At 32.4% G+C, this 16,877-nt stretch overlaps 6 protein-coding genes and 1 pseudogene across 6 annotated transcripts in view; 4 read left to right on the top strand and 3 right to left on the bottom strand.

The window, feature by feature from the left end:
- Positions 1 to 16,877, top strand: part of LOC125830853 (dihydroxy-acid dehydratase, chloroplastic) — a 275,530-nt gene that overhangs the window by 218,927 nt on the left and 39,726 nt on the right. The gene's annotated exons all lie outside the window — the stretch shown is intronic.
- Positions 1 to 16,877, top strand: part of LOC125830891 (stress-response A/B barrel domain-containing protein HS1) — a 241,399-nt gene that overhangs the window by 187,057 nt on the left and 37,465 nt on the right. The gene's annotated exons all lie outside the window — the stretch shown is intronic.
- Positions 3,215 to 5,003, top strand: LOC125830875 (probable WRKY transcription factor 48). The gene is made up of 3 exons (XM_049510057.1): positions 3,215 to 3,619; positions 4,042 to 4,185; positions 4,483 to 5,003. The coding sequence occupies exons 1-3, from the start codon at positions 3,222 to 3,224 to the stop codon at positions 4,844 to 4,846; spliced, it is 906 nt and encodes a 301-aa protein (XP_049366014.1). The 5' UTR covers positions 3,215 to 3,221; the 3' UTR covers positions 4,847 to 5,003.
- LOC125830872 (zinc transporter 6, chloroplastic) lies at positions 6,278 to 8,151 on the bottom strand. Its single transcript, XM_049510053.1, has 2 exons — positions 7,210 to 8,151; positions 6,278 to 6,637 (listed from the first exon to the last, which is right to left on the bottom strand). The coding sequence occupies exons 1-2, from the start codon at positions 7,879 to 7,881 to the stop codon at positions 6,323 to 6,325; spliced, it is 987 nt and encodes a 328-aa protein (XP_049366010.1). The 5' UTR covers positions 7,882 to 8,151; the 3' UTR covers positions 6,278 to 6,322.
- Positions 9,500 to 12,534, top strand: LOC125830878 (uncharacterized). Its single transcript, XM_049510060.1, has 4 exons — positions 9,500 to 9,580; positions 10,516 to 11,157; positions 11,843 to 11,984; positions 12,091 to 12,534. The coding sequence occupies exons 2-4, from the start codon at positions 10,623 to 10,625 to the stop codon at positions 12,158 to 12,160; spliced, it is 747 nt and encodes a 248-aa protein (XP_049366017.1). The 5' UTR covers positions 9,500 to 9,580; positions 10,516 to 10,622; the 3' UTR covers positions 12,161 to 12,534.
- Positions 13,606 to 14,115, bottom strand: LOC125830885 (cell wall / vacuolar inhibitor of fructosidase 1-like; annotated as a pseudogene).
- On the bottom strand, positions 14,554 to 15,948 carry LOC125830895 (desiccation-related protein PCC13-62). Its single transcript, XM_049510074.1, has 4 exons — positions 15,644 to 15,948; positions 15,227 to 15,452; positions 14,914 to 15,145; positions 14,554 to 14,815 (listed from the first exon to the last, which is right to left on the bottom strand). The coding sequence occupies exons 1-4, from the start codon at positions 15,946 to 15,948 to the stop codon at positions 14,679 to 14,681; spliced, it is 900 nt and encodes a 299-aa protein (XP_049366031.1). The 3' UTR covers positions 14,554 to 14,678.

The raw sequence follows: 16,877 nt of genomic DNA on the forward strand, positions 1-16,877 counted from the left end.
CCCCTTTTATACTATATGTAAGTTAGAGCTCTATCAAAAATATGAATCAATAGTAAAAATCATGTTTTGGATAAAGTGTATTACAAGCCTGTTTAGATTGATTCATTTCATGTGTTTTTAAACCAATAAAAAAAAGGTTTATAAATAGTTTGTCAACTTATTACTTATAGAATAATGTTAACAATTTATATAATAATTGCCTCAGCTAAAAGATTTTAGGCCTTTAATTGAAATTTTTCGCTTTAGGCCACCAAGTACGTTGAGCCGCCCCTGGCTAAACTATATAGAAATCACGACAGTTAAGAAATTGCAGTCTTTCATATAAAAACTGATCAATTCATGGGTAATACTATAAAATTACAAAAGTTATATTTTACTCTTTCTGACGAACGAGATTCAACTGATCATCTTCCGGGTGGGGTATGATTATAGAAAAGGGAGCAGAGTTCAGCTGAATTGATACCATTTTGACAAAGTAAATTGTCTCCTCAGTAAAGACACTGTGTGTTGTGTGTGCTTGGGGTGGGGTGGGGTCGGGGGGGGGGGGGGCTTTGTAGTATTTCAAAACTACGTGTTGACAAATTTAATTGACACAGAAATTAGTTTACATCAAAAATTGAATGCTTTGGACACATCCAATGACTGTTTTTTGACCATATTTTTTTTCTGTTTTGTATGACAAAAAGTAGTCTAAACTCTAAAGGGAAGCAAATTAATGTAACCTTTAATTAATTTGTATTTTAAAGTACCATAGTATTATATAGTAATAACAAAGAAATATGAACATTGTTACATTGCCACATTGATAAAATTAAAAAAACAAGAAAGAAGTATTATTTCATTTATTTCAAATTATTTGTTTTATTTTCCTTTTAAGTACATTTGAAAAAAAATACTTCCTTTTTTTGACGATCTTTTTTGTTTCAACTTTCAACACGACATGTTTAAGATCACAAGATTGAAAAATCTTCTTTACTTTCTCAAACTTCATATCAAATCAAAATCAAATAAATAAATTGAAACGGAGAAAGTAATAGAATAGATTAAAGAAATACTCCCTCTATCCCAATTTATGTGACACTTTTCATTTTTCGAGAGTCAAACAATTTATGTTTGACCGGGAATTTGCGCATGAAATCTTCAATTTTTTGAAATGAAATTTATATATTTGTAAACTACGTAAAAAGTACTATAAGTCACAATAATTGATAATTCAAAATGTTTAAAAGATCTATGAAAAATTTATGATAAAAAATAGATTTGTTTGAATCTCAAAATTCGAAAAATATCACATAAAATAGAACGGAGGAAGTATCATATATGGGCCATGACCATGATCAGAAAAAAGAATACAAATATTGGATAAAAAGCAGAGAAAAAGTTGGAAAACGAATAAAATAATAGAGCGTTAAATGAACGTAAAACCTGGACTATAAATTATTGTCACATGATTAGAGCTCAAAGTAGAAAACGCGTTAAGATTAGCATGTGCTCTGTCTCTAAAAATTACACTCTTATTTTCGATTATAGTAAAAATTTGTTCATTATATTAAAAATAAAATTTTAATTTTACTCATTTATTTTAACGTTAAGAATACAAGGGCGGAGCTAGCTACAATATAGATTATCAATTCAATCGAGCATATATATATATACTACATCAAAAATAATTTTTAGTGGTAATTGATTAGATGCGACTAATACATTTTGTAAATATTTTTAAAACTTATAGTGATATTAGATCTACTGACAATTAATCAATACCAATAAATTTTTAGCATTTTTGACTGCTGCGTATATCTATTGCTATTAAAAGCTATTTTCGCTGTTGTAGTGACGTGAAACTCGACTTGTTCATGTATTGCATGGTGTTGAAACTAGTTAAAGTCTTAGCTGTAGCTTGCATATAATTGATAACGTGTATCATGATTCATACGCCCACTTTTATTTGCGAAAAAGTTTTTTGAAAAATATTTTCTCTAATAAAATAATTTTAATAGAAGTGGAGAAAATAAGTTTTATAAGTAATATTTTATATTTATTGTATCATTTTCATTCACCCAACGTACATAATCTCTACTCCTAGACCATACACCCTGTCATCAATGGCGGAGCTAGAATTTTGTCTAAGGGGTGTCAAAATATAAAGAAATAAAATCGTGTAGAAGCTAAGGAGTGTCACTATGTAATATATATACATAAAAAATATTTTTACTCTAGCTACACAACGTAATTTTTCGACGAAGGGGTGTCGATCGACACCCTTAACTACATGTGGCTCCGCCACTGCCCGCCACCTTCGAGGCCCCACTCTTCACTCGCTTTGACTCCCATTGTTAGATTTCATAAATATGTTTTTGAGATAATGTTTTTTTTGCTTAATTATCAAACACTAAAAAATAAGTAAGAAATTAATATTTTTTTAATGAAAAATATTCTCTTTCATACTAGAAATCACCCTTATTCTTAATTTATTTTTGTTGTTAACTATAATTATTATTTATTATATTTAAATTTGTGATTTAATAAAATTATTATTTTTATTTGTTATTTTTTTTAATAATACTGTTAAATTAATACTAAACAAATAAAAATAAATCGGAGGTGTATTACTAGGAAATAAATATATGAGAAAAGAGACACATTCTTGTATCCCAAGAAAGAATTTTAATTTCAATTAAATATCTCCGGTAGCCGGTCAACAATAACGCGTAAGAAAATGCTTGCCAACACTTGAATGACACATTTTATAGAATTTTTGAAAGGTTAATAGTGTTTATTTTAATAAATCAAGATAGTCAATAAATTTTTTGAAATTTTGTTTCTGTTTTAATTTATATGATTTATTTTTTATAGTCCGTCTAAAAAAAAGATATATTTTTATATTTAGTAATAATTTAATTTTAAAATATCTATTTTAACCTTAATGAAACGATCTTTAACTAGTAACAATACAAATATCTATGTATAACTACTTTTGAGAAACTAAGATATTTAAGTACCGTTAAAAAGTTTGATCAAATATTAATTATTATTCGTTTGAATCGTAAGTATTAATCAAACACAAATTGCTTCTGCACCTCGATTTCCTAGGTGGAAAAATCTAAAACAAAAATATTCCCGTTGGACCACCCTGTTTTTTATTTTATTACACTAATATATATATAAACACAAAGAGTCCTCTTCACACTTAACAAAAATCCTCTACATTCTCTGTTTCCATGGAAAAAGAAAATAATGTAAAAACAGAGATAACAAATACTACTTCAATTGGAAATGGAAATTCGAGCTCCAACACCATGTTTGATATCGAAAAAGATTATTCGTTAAGTTTTTTATTAGAAACAATGTTTGGTGTTGATGAACATCAAGATTGTTATAATAATGATAATACTACAACTAGTTCTATTTTCGATTTGCTAATGTTTCCATCTCAACAGCAACATCAACAACAACGTTTTATTACTTGTTCATCAGTTCCGGAATCATCATCAATATTGTCTGATCATTTGATTAATAATGCCCCAGTAACACCAAATTTATCGTCGATTTCTTCATCATCAACTGAATTAGCTGCTAATGATTATCAAGAAGATCATCAACACAAGTATAAGAAACAGTAAGCAAAATATTTCTTTTTTACTTAGTTTAAGTAAACCCTATATGATAAGTTTTTATAGACATGTTAAATCATAATATTAATGTAATGTTTAAATGATCTTACACATATTGATTTATTTTTGGGGTCAAATATATAAAAAAGAATGTTTAATGAAAGGTGTGTGGTTTGATTTGAACAAAGATCTATGTTTGCTCTGATACAATATTGATACTTAAAAATATAAAGAAAGTGTATTTTTCCTTAATTATATCTTCAATAGTTTTGACTAGGTGATTTCTCAAATGTCCGCTCTTATTATCTCAAAAAAGTTATCTTTCTTTTTTTTAATTCTTGAGAGAAAAGTGATCATACGAGAAATTAATGGTTTCTTGTTTATTTGAAGTTTTTGCAAAAAGTGATATGAGTTTTTGTTGGCTTAGGTTAAAACCTAATAAGAAGAAGCAAAAGGGCAAAAAAGAGCCAAGATTTGCATTCATGACAAAGAGTGAAGTTGATCATTTGGATGATGGTTTTAGATGGAGGAAATATGGACAAAAAGCAGTAAAAAATAGCCCCTTTCCAAGGTATATACCAAATATATACATCTATATGCAAATTGCAAAATGTTTCAATATTTTTTAATTTATATACATTGTCAGTATACATTCTATATGTTTACCTATTACAACAAGTAATAATATTCTGATGGTATAAAAAATTTCTTACACCAACAACATACACGTTCTCTATAGAGAAATTTCACATTCTTTAATTTGAATTTTTTATTTTACCGTTAATGACATGATCTTATATATAGTCACAAAAATATCATGACAGATTTAAAATTACAATTCTACAAACACTTTCGATTGTGGATGCAGGAGCTACTATCGTTGCACAACATCATCATGTGGTGTGAAAAAGAGAGTAGAAAGATCAATTCAAGATACTTCAATAGTTGTTACAACTTATGAAGATGTACACACACATCCATGCCCTTTAACGCCACGTGGATGGGTCGGAGTTCAGCCAGTAACCACCACCTATGGTGGCCGCGTTGGTGGTGGTGATAGTGGAGGAAGAAGTCATTATGGTGATTATTCCTCTTCCTTATTTTCAACTAATAATTCACTACAAGAAAAAAGGTTTTGGAATTCTTCTAATTCCTCTTTGGCTAAAGATGATCATGGACTTCTTCAAGATATGGTGTCATCACGTATAAGAAGTGATATTATAGAAGGGTAGGAAAAGTGAGTACGAGTTATATAGTCGATCTCAATTTATTTGAAACGTTTTTAGGTAAGTTGATAGTAGCAAGTTCTTTTATTAAGTGGTGTTATTTTTTTTTTTCATGTTGTAGAATTCTTTGTAGTAAAATTTGTCTTTCATCAAATTAATCTCATTTTACTCATTTATCACTACAACAAAAACTACCTTTAGCGGCAATATACACACATTAACAAACAATGATAAAGCCTTTACCGGATTAGTAAATTGTCATTGGATCCAGTGTCGCTATAGGCTTTAGGAACATTTACAAAGAGTGCTAAATGCAGCTAAAAATACATATTTAGTGTCAATAAAGCTATTGATGTTAATTAATTGTAGCTAAAGATTATTTTTGATGTAGTGTATGAGCTCCTCTTGAATTGCATACATGTAGTTCTTCCTGTCACAACTTTGAGTGTGTTGAGACCAGTAAATATATATTATTTCATTCTTAATCAAGGTTTTGAATTAATTAGTCAGGTCTCAAAATGGAAACCATATAACGAATGGAAACCAAAAGAAAAAAAAAGTTATATAATGTCCAACATGCATGTTAGGGTTTCCTATAAAGTGAGCTAATAAAGAAATCAATTTTGACGTAAATATTGAGCAATATGGATAGATTTGTTTCCTTATCAAGTATAACATATTTTTATCTAGCTTCATCCTATACTAGATGAAATTCATATCTTACCATAGTTCTTTTTTTCCTTAAAAAAATTCATCTTCTTGGAAAATAAACAATTCTTTATCACCATTTTCCTATATATCCTTGTCCAAATTAAAGATATGCTTGCCAAAGATGAAAAGTTGTGAAGAAATTACATAATTTTAAAGGTAAGTTTCCACAAGTGGAAAGCTTATGAGGACTTTACTTTTCTAGTATGAATCATCTATATGTCAAGTTGTTTGGTGTATATAGTACTTTTTCGAAAAACAAAAGATAGATTTTTTTTTTAAAAATAATTAAATAATTATAAAAGCTTAGTCAAACATACTATTAACACGCCTTTTCCACTTTTATTGAATTTAGTCTACATTAATTAGTTAAAACTATGTGGTAAGCCCCAAGTACCTAGAAATGTGGATGGTACCCCTATTCCACCATATTTCAACCATGTAGTTAACTTTGAGATAGGGGGACTACCTACAAAACCTTTTTTTTTTTTTTTTTCTGTGTGTCAATTTATTACTTAATGCGCGCATGACATGACTTTTCCCATGGTACATTATTCCGTTGTTTTTATTGCTCTCATTTCTATATTTTCTTTTTCAAACTACTTGAAAATGCTATATTTTAAGTCGAAATTCTATTGGAAACAATCTCTCTATCTCTACATGTTAGGGATAAGATCTATGTATACTATAACCTTCACAGCTTATGAAATTACATTGAATACATGTTTCAAGTAACAAAGGATACACAAGTTTATTAAAATGCACTATATTTTTTCAAGCCCAAAGAGCAAGGATTGACATAGATGTAGATCCAAGAACAAGAACTATAAAAGATACTTTTTTCAAGGATGATTGGCCACTCATCAATTTGTTGTGAAAGAAATCAAGAGCAATAAGATCAACTAGGGCCATGTATATTAGTATACCAGAAGATAAAGATCCCAATAAACCTTCAAGGATTAATGCATTTGGGCTTGTATCATCATATCCTGTCATTGAGAAAACTATCATCCCCAATACTATACCCATTGGTGTTGTCACTGAGAACATGAAGCTCATATATGCTGTTGTTCCAAAGCTAAATCCTGCCTGTAATAAAACAACAGTCAGACTTCTTTGTAATAACTGTCCATTGTAACATATTATATTATATATTCTTTATAACAACATGTTATACCAATTTTTACCAAACACGCAAACTCCTTATTAGCAGTTTCAAATACTTCTATTCAAACACATAACTCCGTATTAATAAAATCAACTTTAGCACATAATTTTTTTCCCCAACACTTATGTTACTTACTTTCTACTTTTAATTAGTTGATTCAATCAAGCTCTTAGTATAATTTCATTTGCTATATATAACAAGTTTTCTTACCAATTCTTTAGCTTGCCAATCATTACCTACTTATATAAAAAGTTAGACATAATTACATAAAAAGTAGATACTCAAACTTGATCTCAACCTAATAAGTAAATACTTTAATTTTGAGACTGCACATTTAGACATCTCAATTCATCATTATTGTACAATAGAGACGAGTTGAGATGTCTATTGTACGCAGTTTTTCCCTGCATTTCTACAAGTGAACATTTATTTATATCGAAGGTATTATCTCCTGATCACATAACAATAACTTTGTCAGTTACGTTAAAATTACCTGAGCGATACAACCTCCAAGACCCATCCCTTCAAAAATCTGATGAAAAGATAGTGCAGCCACAAGAGGTCTAATCGTACACTGATTCTGCGACATCCCTAAAGTCACACCAATTATAACAGAATGAAAAATTATCCCAATTTCCAAAACTTGCGATACTAATCTCTGCTTCAATTTCACCAATTCCTCTGCTTCTCTCTGTTGCTGTTCAACGTCAATTTTCTTACTCAAAATCCCTAATTCTTCACTATTCCCAACTGCCGCATATCCTTCGGCCTGATTCTGATGACTTTCCACATGAGAAGTCGCCGTCAAATCGACTAACAACGCCGTTAATACGCCGATCAAAGTTACCAGACCGGAAAACGGAAAATCCTTCCATGGATGACGGGAAGAAACTTGACAATCGGAAAGTGCAGTGAATGCATCGGGAAGAACGTGAACAAGCGAGGTGGAGAGAATCACGCCGGCGGCGAAGCATTTGATTATTAAAATCGCTTTATCGTGAACCGTTTTGCCGTGAAATAAAAACCGGGCTAAAAAAACCGGCAACGTTATTCCGATTACACTAGTGAAGAAAATGACGAATATAGAAATGAGTTTGAGATTTGTTGCTGCTGTTCCATCTCTACATGCTAAAGCTCGCGCTGTATCCATCACACACAAAGCCATATTTGTTAATACTACGTATCGAAACAGGTTAGATTCAGAATTTGAAATTTATGAAGCTTTACGATAAATTTAGTTTGTTTGAATGATTTGTTCAAAGTTTGTTTTGTGTAGTAGTACTAAAAATAGTAAATGAAATAATGAGAAATGGCTTTATTTTAGGATCGTAAAGGAAGTGGAGAGCATGAGGAAGTGTTTTGTTTTGTCAAGTTAGCATTAGGATTACTTGTGGTGCTTTTGTGGAATTTAGTGGTATTTGTGTGTGATTTCCATTGTTGGCATTTGTGACTGGATTTGCTAAAGTAAATACTTTGTTACGTAAGCAAATTTTATTTAGATATTTAAATTATTAAATATATTTAAAATTTTATGGTTTATTGAGATTAACGTAGATTGTCATTTGAGGACACTCTTATTTTGTTAAAATTAGTTTAATATTTGTTTATTCGATCAGATAAATTATCGATTAAGTTTTAATTGTGATTGAATTTGAAATTAGGAGAAAAAGAATTACACGTAGTCGTCATGTAGGATAATAAGGGTGGAAATAGAGAGATCAATAATTCAAGGATAAATATGTGTCTAAAATTTTATGACAAAAAATTTTGTTGAAAAAGTATGACAAGTGGTAACATAACTTTTTTTTTTTTGAGATTACAGAGACAAATATAACCCTTTTTTCTATATATATAATTAAAGAAGATAACATATTTTAAGTAATTAACTTATCTGCACAATTATCATAAGAGAATACACACAATTCTTTTTAAAATTGAACTATACATATATATATATTTATATTAAAAATAAAAATAAATTGACAAAGCAGTATTGCTGGACAAAACTATATCTATCTCACATTGAAGCTTAGAGTCATATTCAGAGTTTGAATGTTACGTGAGTCATTGTGCAAATTTACTATTTATAGTTAGGAGCATTTTCGGATCGGTTTGAGTTGATTACTGGTCGCCTTAATTGATTTTTAAATTATTAAAATCATACCAAACCAAATATCATATACATTCATTTGAATCGACGATTTGATTATTAATCATTAACAAAAATAAAATAAATGATTCATTGAAAAGAAAAAAAGAAGACAACAGTTCATTCATAAAGAAAAATAGTTAGAATATCTAGCATTACAGAACTTATCACTAAATTTATCGTGAATAAAATTTCAAAATCCATCATGTTTGAACTAGACAAGAAAGAGACAGTGAGATTTTCAGTCCTATCAAGAACTGCACAAACACCAATATACATGCAACCAACAATATAAATATCTCCTAATAGGCTTTTTTCTTTTTAAAATAAATATGATGGCGATTGATGAAAATATATATAAAATATTTAAAATTATTGATAACAAACAACATATTATATATATAATGACAAAAATATATATATAATTTATCAATTTGATTCGATTATGATTTGATTTTTAGATATAGATATTTTCTTCCGAACCGTGAACACCCGTGCTAGTATTAGCGATGAAGGTTGAAGGCTACGTGTGTCGGCTACCATTCATTAAAGGATTTAAAAATTCAGGCACCCATTTAATGAAACTTGTACTATTTGAGATCTAATATATTTTAGTATTCAACAAAGACTCTTCCAAGTATTTTAAAGTTCTTTCATGCCCCCTTCACTTTATTCCATCTGCTTCTTGTCTTCTTTTTCTCATTCTCTATTCAAGGTACTCTCTTTTTTCCCTAATTCTTTTTTTTTCTAATTCACTTCATCTGAATTTTAGCACTAATTTTCTGTTTTTTTTTTTCATTAATTGAAGAGGATTTAGAATGCCTTGATTTGATAAATAAGTTTGTTTTTGTTCATTCTTTAGCTGTTGGGGTTTTCTGTTTCATCATGATTTGATTATATTGAGCTACTTCTGTTGGGAATCTTAGTAGTTTAGTTGTTGACTATATGAACTTTCATGCTTGTTGGTGAGTGTTCGATTCCCAGTTTTTGTAATCTCCTTCCCTATTTTCCCTGCCCCCAAATTTAAAAAAATACAAAAGGAACTACTACTTTTGTTGGCTTTATTGAGATGGTAGGATTCATTTGTGTCTAAAGTTTAAATCTTTACTTGTTTCTTTTCCAATTCAGTACTGTTTTTTTTTTAACCTACAGTAGTGAATCTATAGTTGTTAATTATACTGAATTCTGAAGTACTAGTACCATAGTCGGAATCAAGATTTGAACTTTATGGGTTCTAAAGAGTAGTGACATCAGGTGTTAGTAGCAACTGGATTTCGAACTTAACTTTTGTACGTATTTTAGTGAATTTCTTAATATAGATATGGAGTTTGAGCACTCAAGGTTGTGACTCAGTGGTCAATGAGGTGGGTTGAGAACCATGAGGTTAGGTCCAGATTGCAGTGGAGAAAAAAAATCAGAGTTTAAACTAAAGCTACTACATGGACTTCTTGCTATGCCCCTGATTAGTACCTAGACTGAGTGGATTACACTTCAACAAAAAAGAAAGAGTGTTAGAGAATTGATACACTTGACTCAATTCAGCAGTAGAAGCTCATAGGATATTTTTCAAATCGTAAATTTGTTGCATTTGTTACTAACCTTTGGAATTTAACACCGTTTGCAAAAAATTGTTATTTTTTCCCACTTCAGATGGTATTTTGAAGCAGATAGCGGATATTAGCTGGCTGCATCTCTTGATTTATGAGTTTGGTTTAGTTTAAGTGTAACGAGATTGAGATTTGTTGAGTGTAGTTTTTATGGATCATATGTTATCTAGAGGGAGTGATTTTGAGGTTGATCTTGAGAGTTGTAGGAGTACGAGTGGAGAAGCCGGAAATAATAATTCTACTTTGGATGCTAAAGCAGGGAATGTACTTTTCACTAGTGTCTGTAACGGAGATGGTGAAGAACTTTCTAAAACTGAAAATGGATTGAATATGAATAGCCATACACAGGATGGGGATGAGCTTACTCGGGGGAGTGTTAGAGTGTGTATAGATGAGGCAAGCTTAGTAGAGAAGAAAAAAAGCAAAGAAAAACGTAAATCCACGAGTGCTAAGAAGCCTCCCAAACCGCCTAGACCTCCCAGAGGATTGTCTTTGGATGCTGCTGACCAGAAATTGATTAAAGAGATTGCGGAACTCGCAACGATTAAACGTGCACGGATTGAGCGAATGAAGGCTTTGAAGAAACTGAAAGCAGCAAAAGCGGCGCCTCCTTCAGCAGCATTGAATGGCAGTTCCCTTGCCTTGCTCTTTACTATTTTTTTCTTTTTTGTGCTATTGTTTCAAGGTAAAGATCTCGATTTGTTAGTTTGGGTTTCCTATGTCCTATTATAGAGTGGAAATATATCAATGCACAAGTTTTAATGCAATTTCACACCAAAAGATTGCCTCCTCGTTATTCGTTGAGACAGACTTTACTTTCCTAAAACACATGCTAAAGTAATTGATTTACACACTCCCTCATTCTTCAGCATGTCAAGCCATGTTAATTGCATTTCATACCTGCAGTCAGTTTTTTCTTTTGTGTTTCATGCTTTTAAGTGACTACATATTGGTGTTACTTAAGTAGATAACGCTAATAATGGCTTTGTAACTTGCCACCACATAAGCAAAATCATATGCCAACGTTGTTCTTGTTTCGGAACTTCTATTTCTTTCTCTTGATATAGATACTAGTTCAGCAGTTCCTATTATGTGAGCATCTTCATGACAGTAGAAAGATGCAAAAATATCAGTGAGCATGAAATATATGTTCATTGATTCAACCTTCTGTTCTCTTTCTTTCTCTTGATATTGATACTTGTTCCTATTAAGTGTTGCTTGCAAACCACATTTTTTGCAATTGATTCAACCTTTTGTTCTCTTTCTTCTCCTTATCGTTCCTTCCCTCTTTTTCTTCATACTGTTGAACCAAGATTTTGTTTCAAGGTGCAAAGTTTCTGATGATTTGGTGTTGACAATATTGTATGCAGGGATATCTTATAGAAGTTCAACTATGAACTTTTATGATTCAGTCCAACTGGGCAGGGTAAGGGAGAATAGGTTCATTATTGTACAGGAAGACTCTAATTTACCCACCAGTGCTGCCATCGTCGCAAGGTCTGACTCTTCTGAGTAAGTACTACCCTAAAATTCTATAATCTCTGAAAATGCTAATTTACATTCTGTACTTATGGATGATTCTAGTTGGCTAAGTTTTCATTTGCTTCTTATTCTGTAGTTCAGTGGAGCAGGCTTCTGGTTTAACTCATGGAGTAGTCCGAAAATTATCACAAGCTGAAATTCAGTGACATGGTCGAGCTATGCAAATATGAATACGATTTCCACTATGTTTATGGTACATGCTGCGCCTGCCTGAAGAAGTTCTATGTAAGTGACTTGGCACGACTGCCTAATTTGTATACCCTGTACAGTGATTGATACTGGTTGATTGAGATGAATAACCACTGGCATAGCATTCTTAAGGATGAGTCGGAATTGCCAATTGCTGGCTAGTCTCAAATTGGAAAATAGCTTTCTATGCCTAATTTCCATGTGTGTTCTGAGTAGATAAATGTTATGATATTTGGACTAGTTAAATTGTGCATAATATACTCACAACAAGAACCCTGTAATTTCAGATCAACCATTTTAACATGTTTACTAACCGTACCTTGTTTGACTTGCTTGCTTGCATTAACTATGTATTGATTGCCTAGAGGGACTGAGGAGCCTTGTGCCTTGCGAATTAGCCTGGTATTTTAAGTGAAGACATACTGTACTTGCTGCATTACCATGCTCCAAAGCCTAAAAGTTAACGGTTAATAACTTTTAAGATTATCACGATTCAAGATTTTAGTGTCTTTCAGAAATACTGCCCCGGGGCTTAGTTCAAGCGGCAACGGTTGAGAGACTTGTGACTTAGGTCAGAGGTTTGAGAAGCCTTGCACCATACGAACTAAGCTTGGCATTTAAGTGAAGAATGGTAGAGGGAGAAAGTCCATTATCCCCAAGTACAGAAGGCTGTGGTAGGTTCTAAGGGTTGATCTCAGACAAATTTAACCTTGTAGTATTAAGGATGTCTCAGGTTTGCCCCTCTGTTACGTTACACTTTTGGTCTACTTACGCCTTTATCGTCAACAAATCATCTCATATTTGCCCTTATCACTAACGGAGTTCCAGCACTATATGTGTCCATATTCTTCGAGGGAGAAGGCTCACATTTACCTCACTTTTGACTATGGTTTAAAACTACCCTCGGATGCGAGCTCCATTAGAGGTTAAAGGCAAAAATGAGAGTCATTCCTAATGGCTAGTATTAGATCAAAAGTCAAATGGAGATCTCCGGCAGAAACTTTTTGGGGATAATTTATATGCTTCGAACTTGTTTAGTACAAGGGATAAGGGATTAATTTTAGGATGAGTTTGTCCCATGTTTGGTTGGGATAAAATCGATAAAACTGCGGGATAACTTGTTCCCAAACCAAACGAGTCATTTAAGTATTATATTTGACCCTTGCAATACCTAATTTAGCTTACTCTAATCCCCAACAACAAAAAAAATGAAATACACATAGAAAGGCAGAAAAGGAGGCATGAGCTATTAAATGATCGAAGATTGAATCATTCCTTCCTTCTAATTCCGGCTATTTGGCCGGCGGTTGATTTATTCATGAGATGGAGAGATAAAACCTTCAATTCGCAAAATAATACTTCTAAAATACAAGAAAACAAAGAAGTGAAAACAAAAATTACATCATAATAAATTTCTAATAATTGCTCTGCCCACACCAGAAAGCTCATGTACTGCATTGTTCAAACAAGTAAGAGGTGAAATACTACTCTTGAAATTTTCCTCACAATTCTGAGAATCTCCAAAACATCCAACCATGCCATCTTCAGCAAATTTTGGGTTCCCTTTAGTTAAAGCTTCAATAGCTAAAGGCAAACTTACTGTCAAAATTACCTTATATGAAAAAGCACATTTTTTTAATGGAACTCTCCAATTCTTCAGGAGGATTCGAATTAAGGAGCGTCGAAATGATCTCTGCTCCTTGATTCGCCTTTGCTTTGATGGCATACACCACGATCAATGCCAGCGTTGTGATGTCGCCGCTGGCGCTGCGTTCGTCATGGAGCAGAGTTTTTAGGCAGAGGTTATAGTTTGGTGTGTTATTGCATTAGTTTCTACTAGATTGTTGCTGCTTCTGCTTGTTTTCTGTGTTGAGGTCAATAGCATAACTAGATATATCACACCAATCTTCATTTTGGAGTTCAAAAAGAAGCTGAAATCTGAGAGTATACGTAGATCATACCTCTACCCCTTCTCAGATAGAGAGGTTGTTTCCGAAAGATCTTGTCTCAGAAAAGCAAAAACACCAACTCTTTTTGTATGACACTGCTTAATTTTTAGTTCGTGTCTAAAGGGGTGATGCATTATATAACATAAACGTCATGGAACGTTCAATATCAATACTTTTGATGACGGTGTAAAGGCTTACGTATACTATAGGCGGGTAGGTGTTATCTCTTTCGTTTTCAGCTATACCTTGGACACATTCAGTGCTGTTGCTGGTGTCATGTGGGAGTGCAAGGGAGATGCATAATACTTTGAGTGGTGTATGGTTATCAGGATGAGATAGACGAGGATGTTCTATGAGTTAGACATATTTTATGGGTAATCTCATTATGAAGAAAAAAAATGGGGATAAATTGACATCAAAACACAAAAAATATACCCAACATCACTTCTACCCACTTTATTATTAGACATTCAATAGGCAGGAAGTAACATTTTTACATTTTTCTGATTAACTACATCCATCCAACTCAAAGATATGATTTGGCTATCCGACCCTCTGCTCCATTCGGGTAAAATCCACCCGGTTTACTCTCCTGCCCACTCCCGTACACGATCCGGAGTATTTCTTCCGGCGTTCTGTCATAGGAAAGCGAGTACTTGCCCCCTGCAAGTAGTCACGGTCGATGAATGGTCAATTGAACATTCTTTATTAATATAAAACTATATTGATATTTTTAACAAAATTTCTGACTTCATTACTACCTGCAAGTATGTTGCCCCTTATGCTCCCTTCAGCACCTATTTTTGGTTTCACTCTAAGTCCTTCATCTTTAATTCCTTGGCGTCCCAACTTGTTCCTCAGCTCCGATATTCGATTCGTGAACTTTGTTACCGTTATCCCATAAGGTTCCACATTCTCTCTCCCTCGCTCGTACAACAAAGCTCTTAGAACTGCGTCTTGACCTGATTCTACTCCTAGTAGTCCTGCTACTAGCTGTCATCGAAATATTTACACAATCAGATCATTCATCTTGAAAAAATATTATAAATAATCTAGTCAAAACAATATTTTTACTCTTTTGGCAATAGGACTCTGGAGTTTAGGATTGGCTCCAACATATCCAGTAAGTCCAACATATGGGATGACATAAGAGGCAAGGAGATAGTTGATGTCATTAGCATAAGGATCAAAAGATGGTTGTAATGGATGTCCAAATGCATCATTCATCACTGTTGCAAATGATTCTCTGCTTAGATTTAGAAGTGGCCTTGGAAATCCTGTTACTGTTTCCTTGATTGCCCTGCATAAATTGTTCGTTTCCATATGACATGTTAAAGATCAGAAGATGAAAGGTTTTTCGTTACATTTCACCTATCTTTTAGTTTATGACTAACAGATTCAAACGTCTTCTTTCTTTACTTCCTTAAACTTAGTGACAAGTCAAAATCAGACAAACATATTAAAACGAGGAAAAGTAAGATGGAAATGCACCTGAGATGTCCAACTTCTTGAAATCCAAATTGAGCAATGACATCTCTTATAAGAGGGCTAAGTTTAGCAATCCTAACACCAATAGGCTTTGGTCCACCATCAGTAAGTTGAGGTGCAAACTTATCTAAGCCATACCCCAAAGAACCCCACAAGAAAAATTCAGCTTCCATATACTCTAAATTTAATGGAAATTCTAATAAATCCACATCTGATTTAGTCACATTATTCTTATCATTTATAAAATACTCATCACAACTTGAACTCAATAGGTGCAAAATCAGTAGTAAGAAAGAAACAAGTATCATTTTTGAAGCTAAATGTGAAAGAAAGAAAGAAGTAAGGACCTATTTATTTATCAATTTTATTACTTAATGATGAAATTTTATTTTGTTGTATGTGTAATAAAATTGAAGTTTCTAAAAGTATAGGTGGGAAAGTGGCAGTTGAAAAACTTTTGGATCAAAAGTTAATTTATAATTTGGAGTTTTCTATTCTATTTTTGTATTTTTGTTTTGTTTTACGTAATTACAAATGTAAGCCATGCCGACTTCTAGCGAGTAAGCGGTACCGCTATATTTCTTGGGGCGTAGCTACTAGTATAAACTTTTATTTTTGGCTTCATGCCTTTTTTTTTCCCACTCCGTGTCTGGTGTTTGGATTGGAGCTTCGACTAAATTCTGATGACATATTACAAAACCTATTTTTAGGGGGTGGTACTACCAACATAGAATTTGAACTAAATCTATTGAGTTTGATCGGATTCATACTCAACACTTTCCTTTTGCCGCGGTCACAATGTTTTACAAAAAGAAGCAAGAAAAAAAGAAGGGTAACTCATTGAAATTCCCCTAGTTTAAAAGTTAATTAAGTAGATGTATGTTAGTTTGTAATATTATGTATCATTTCAGTTTGGTGCGTTCAAATACATATATTTTGGGATACATGAAGTTAGAATTAGGTGTAATTTGCTTTAGATATACTGTATTCAAGTAGATTTGCATGTATCTGGGGTACATAGACGAATCTCGCTCGCCTCCCTATCATCTCGCTTGCCACTCACTTAGGTACCTGGTATCCCAGATACATACATACGGATACATGTGTATTACGTGTGATTCACACATATCTGACGAATGTCGCTTGACTCCATCCTATTCTCGCTCGTCTCTTTCCCTATTTCAATGTATTTGATAACAAAAAATATGTATCTAGGTGTATAAAACTTGTATCAAGG

This window comes from Solanum verrucosum, unplaced genomic scaffold (genome assembly GCF_900185275.1).
Source record: "Solanum verrucosum unplaced genomic scaffold, falcon-dt-bn FXZP01000049.1, whole genome shotgun sequence".
In the NCBI taxonomy this organism is placed as follows: Eukaryota; Viridiplantae; Streptophyta; class Magnoliopsida; order Solanales; family Solanaceae; genus Solanum; species Solanum verrucosum.

Bases quoted from the DNA above. Each gene is read 5' to 3' on its own strand.
- LOC125830875 (XM_049510057.1), top strand. From the start codon at position 3,222: ATGGAAAAAGAAAATAATGTAAAAACAGAGATAACAAATACTACTTCA. The intron at 3,620-4,041 runs GTAAGCAAAATA...TTGTTGGCTTAG, and splicing joins CAACACAAGTATAAGAAACA to GTTAAAACCTAATAAGAAGA. The intron at 4,186-4,482 runs GTATATACCAAA...TTGTGGATGCAG, and splicing joins AAAAATAGCCCCTTTCCAAG to GAGCTACTATCGTTGCACAA.
- LOC125830872 (XM_049510053.1), bottom strand. From the start codon at position 7,881: ATGGCTTTGTGTGTGATGGATACAGCGCGAGCTTTAGCATGTAGAGAT. The intron at 6,638-7,209 runs GTAATTTTAACG...GTTTTATTACAG, and splicing joins TTGGAGGTTGTATCGCTCAG to GCAGGATTTAGCTTTGGAAC.
- LOC125830895 (XM_049510074.1), bottom strand. From the start codon at position 15,948: ATGATACTTGTTTCTTTCTTACTACTGATTTTGCACCTATTGAGTTCA. The intron at 15,453-15,643 runs GTGCATTTCCAT...CAATTTATGCAG, and splicing joins CAAGAAGTTGGACATCTCAG to GGCAATCAAGGAAACAGTAA. The intron at 15,146-15,226 runs GTAAAAATATTG...TTTCGATGACAG, and splicing joins AGAGTCCTATTGCCAAAAGA to CTAGTAGCAGGACTACTAGG.
- LOC125830878 (XM_049510060.1), top strand. From the start codon at position 10,623: ATGGATCATATGTTATCTAGAGGGAGTGATTTTGAGGTTGATCTTGAG. The intron at 11,158-11,842 runs GTAAAGATCTCG...TATTGTATGCAG, and splicing joins TTTTGTGCTATTGTTTCAAG to GGATATCTTATAGAAGTTCA. The intron at 11,985-12,090 runs GTAAGTACTACC...CTTATTCTGTAG, and splicing joins GCAAGGTCTGACTCTTCTGA to TTCAGTGGAGCAGGCTTCTG.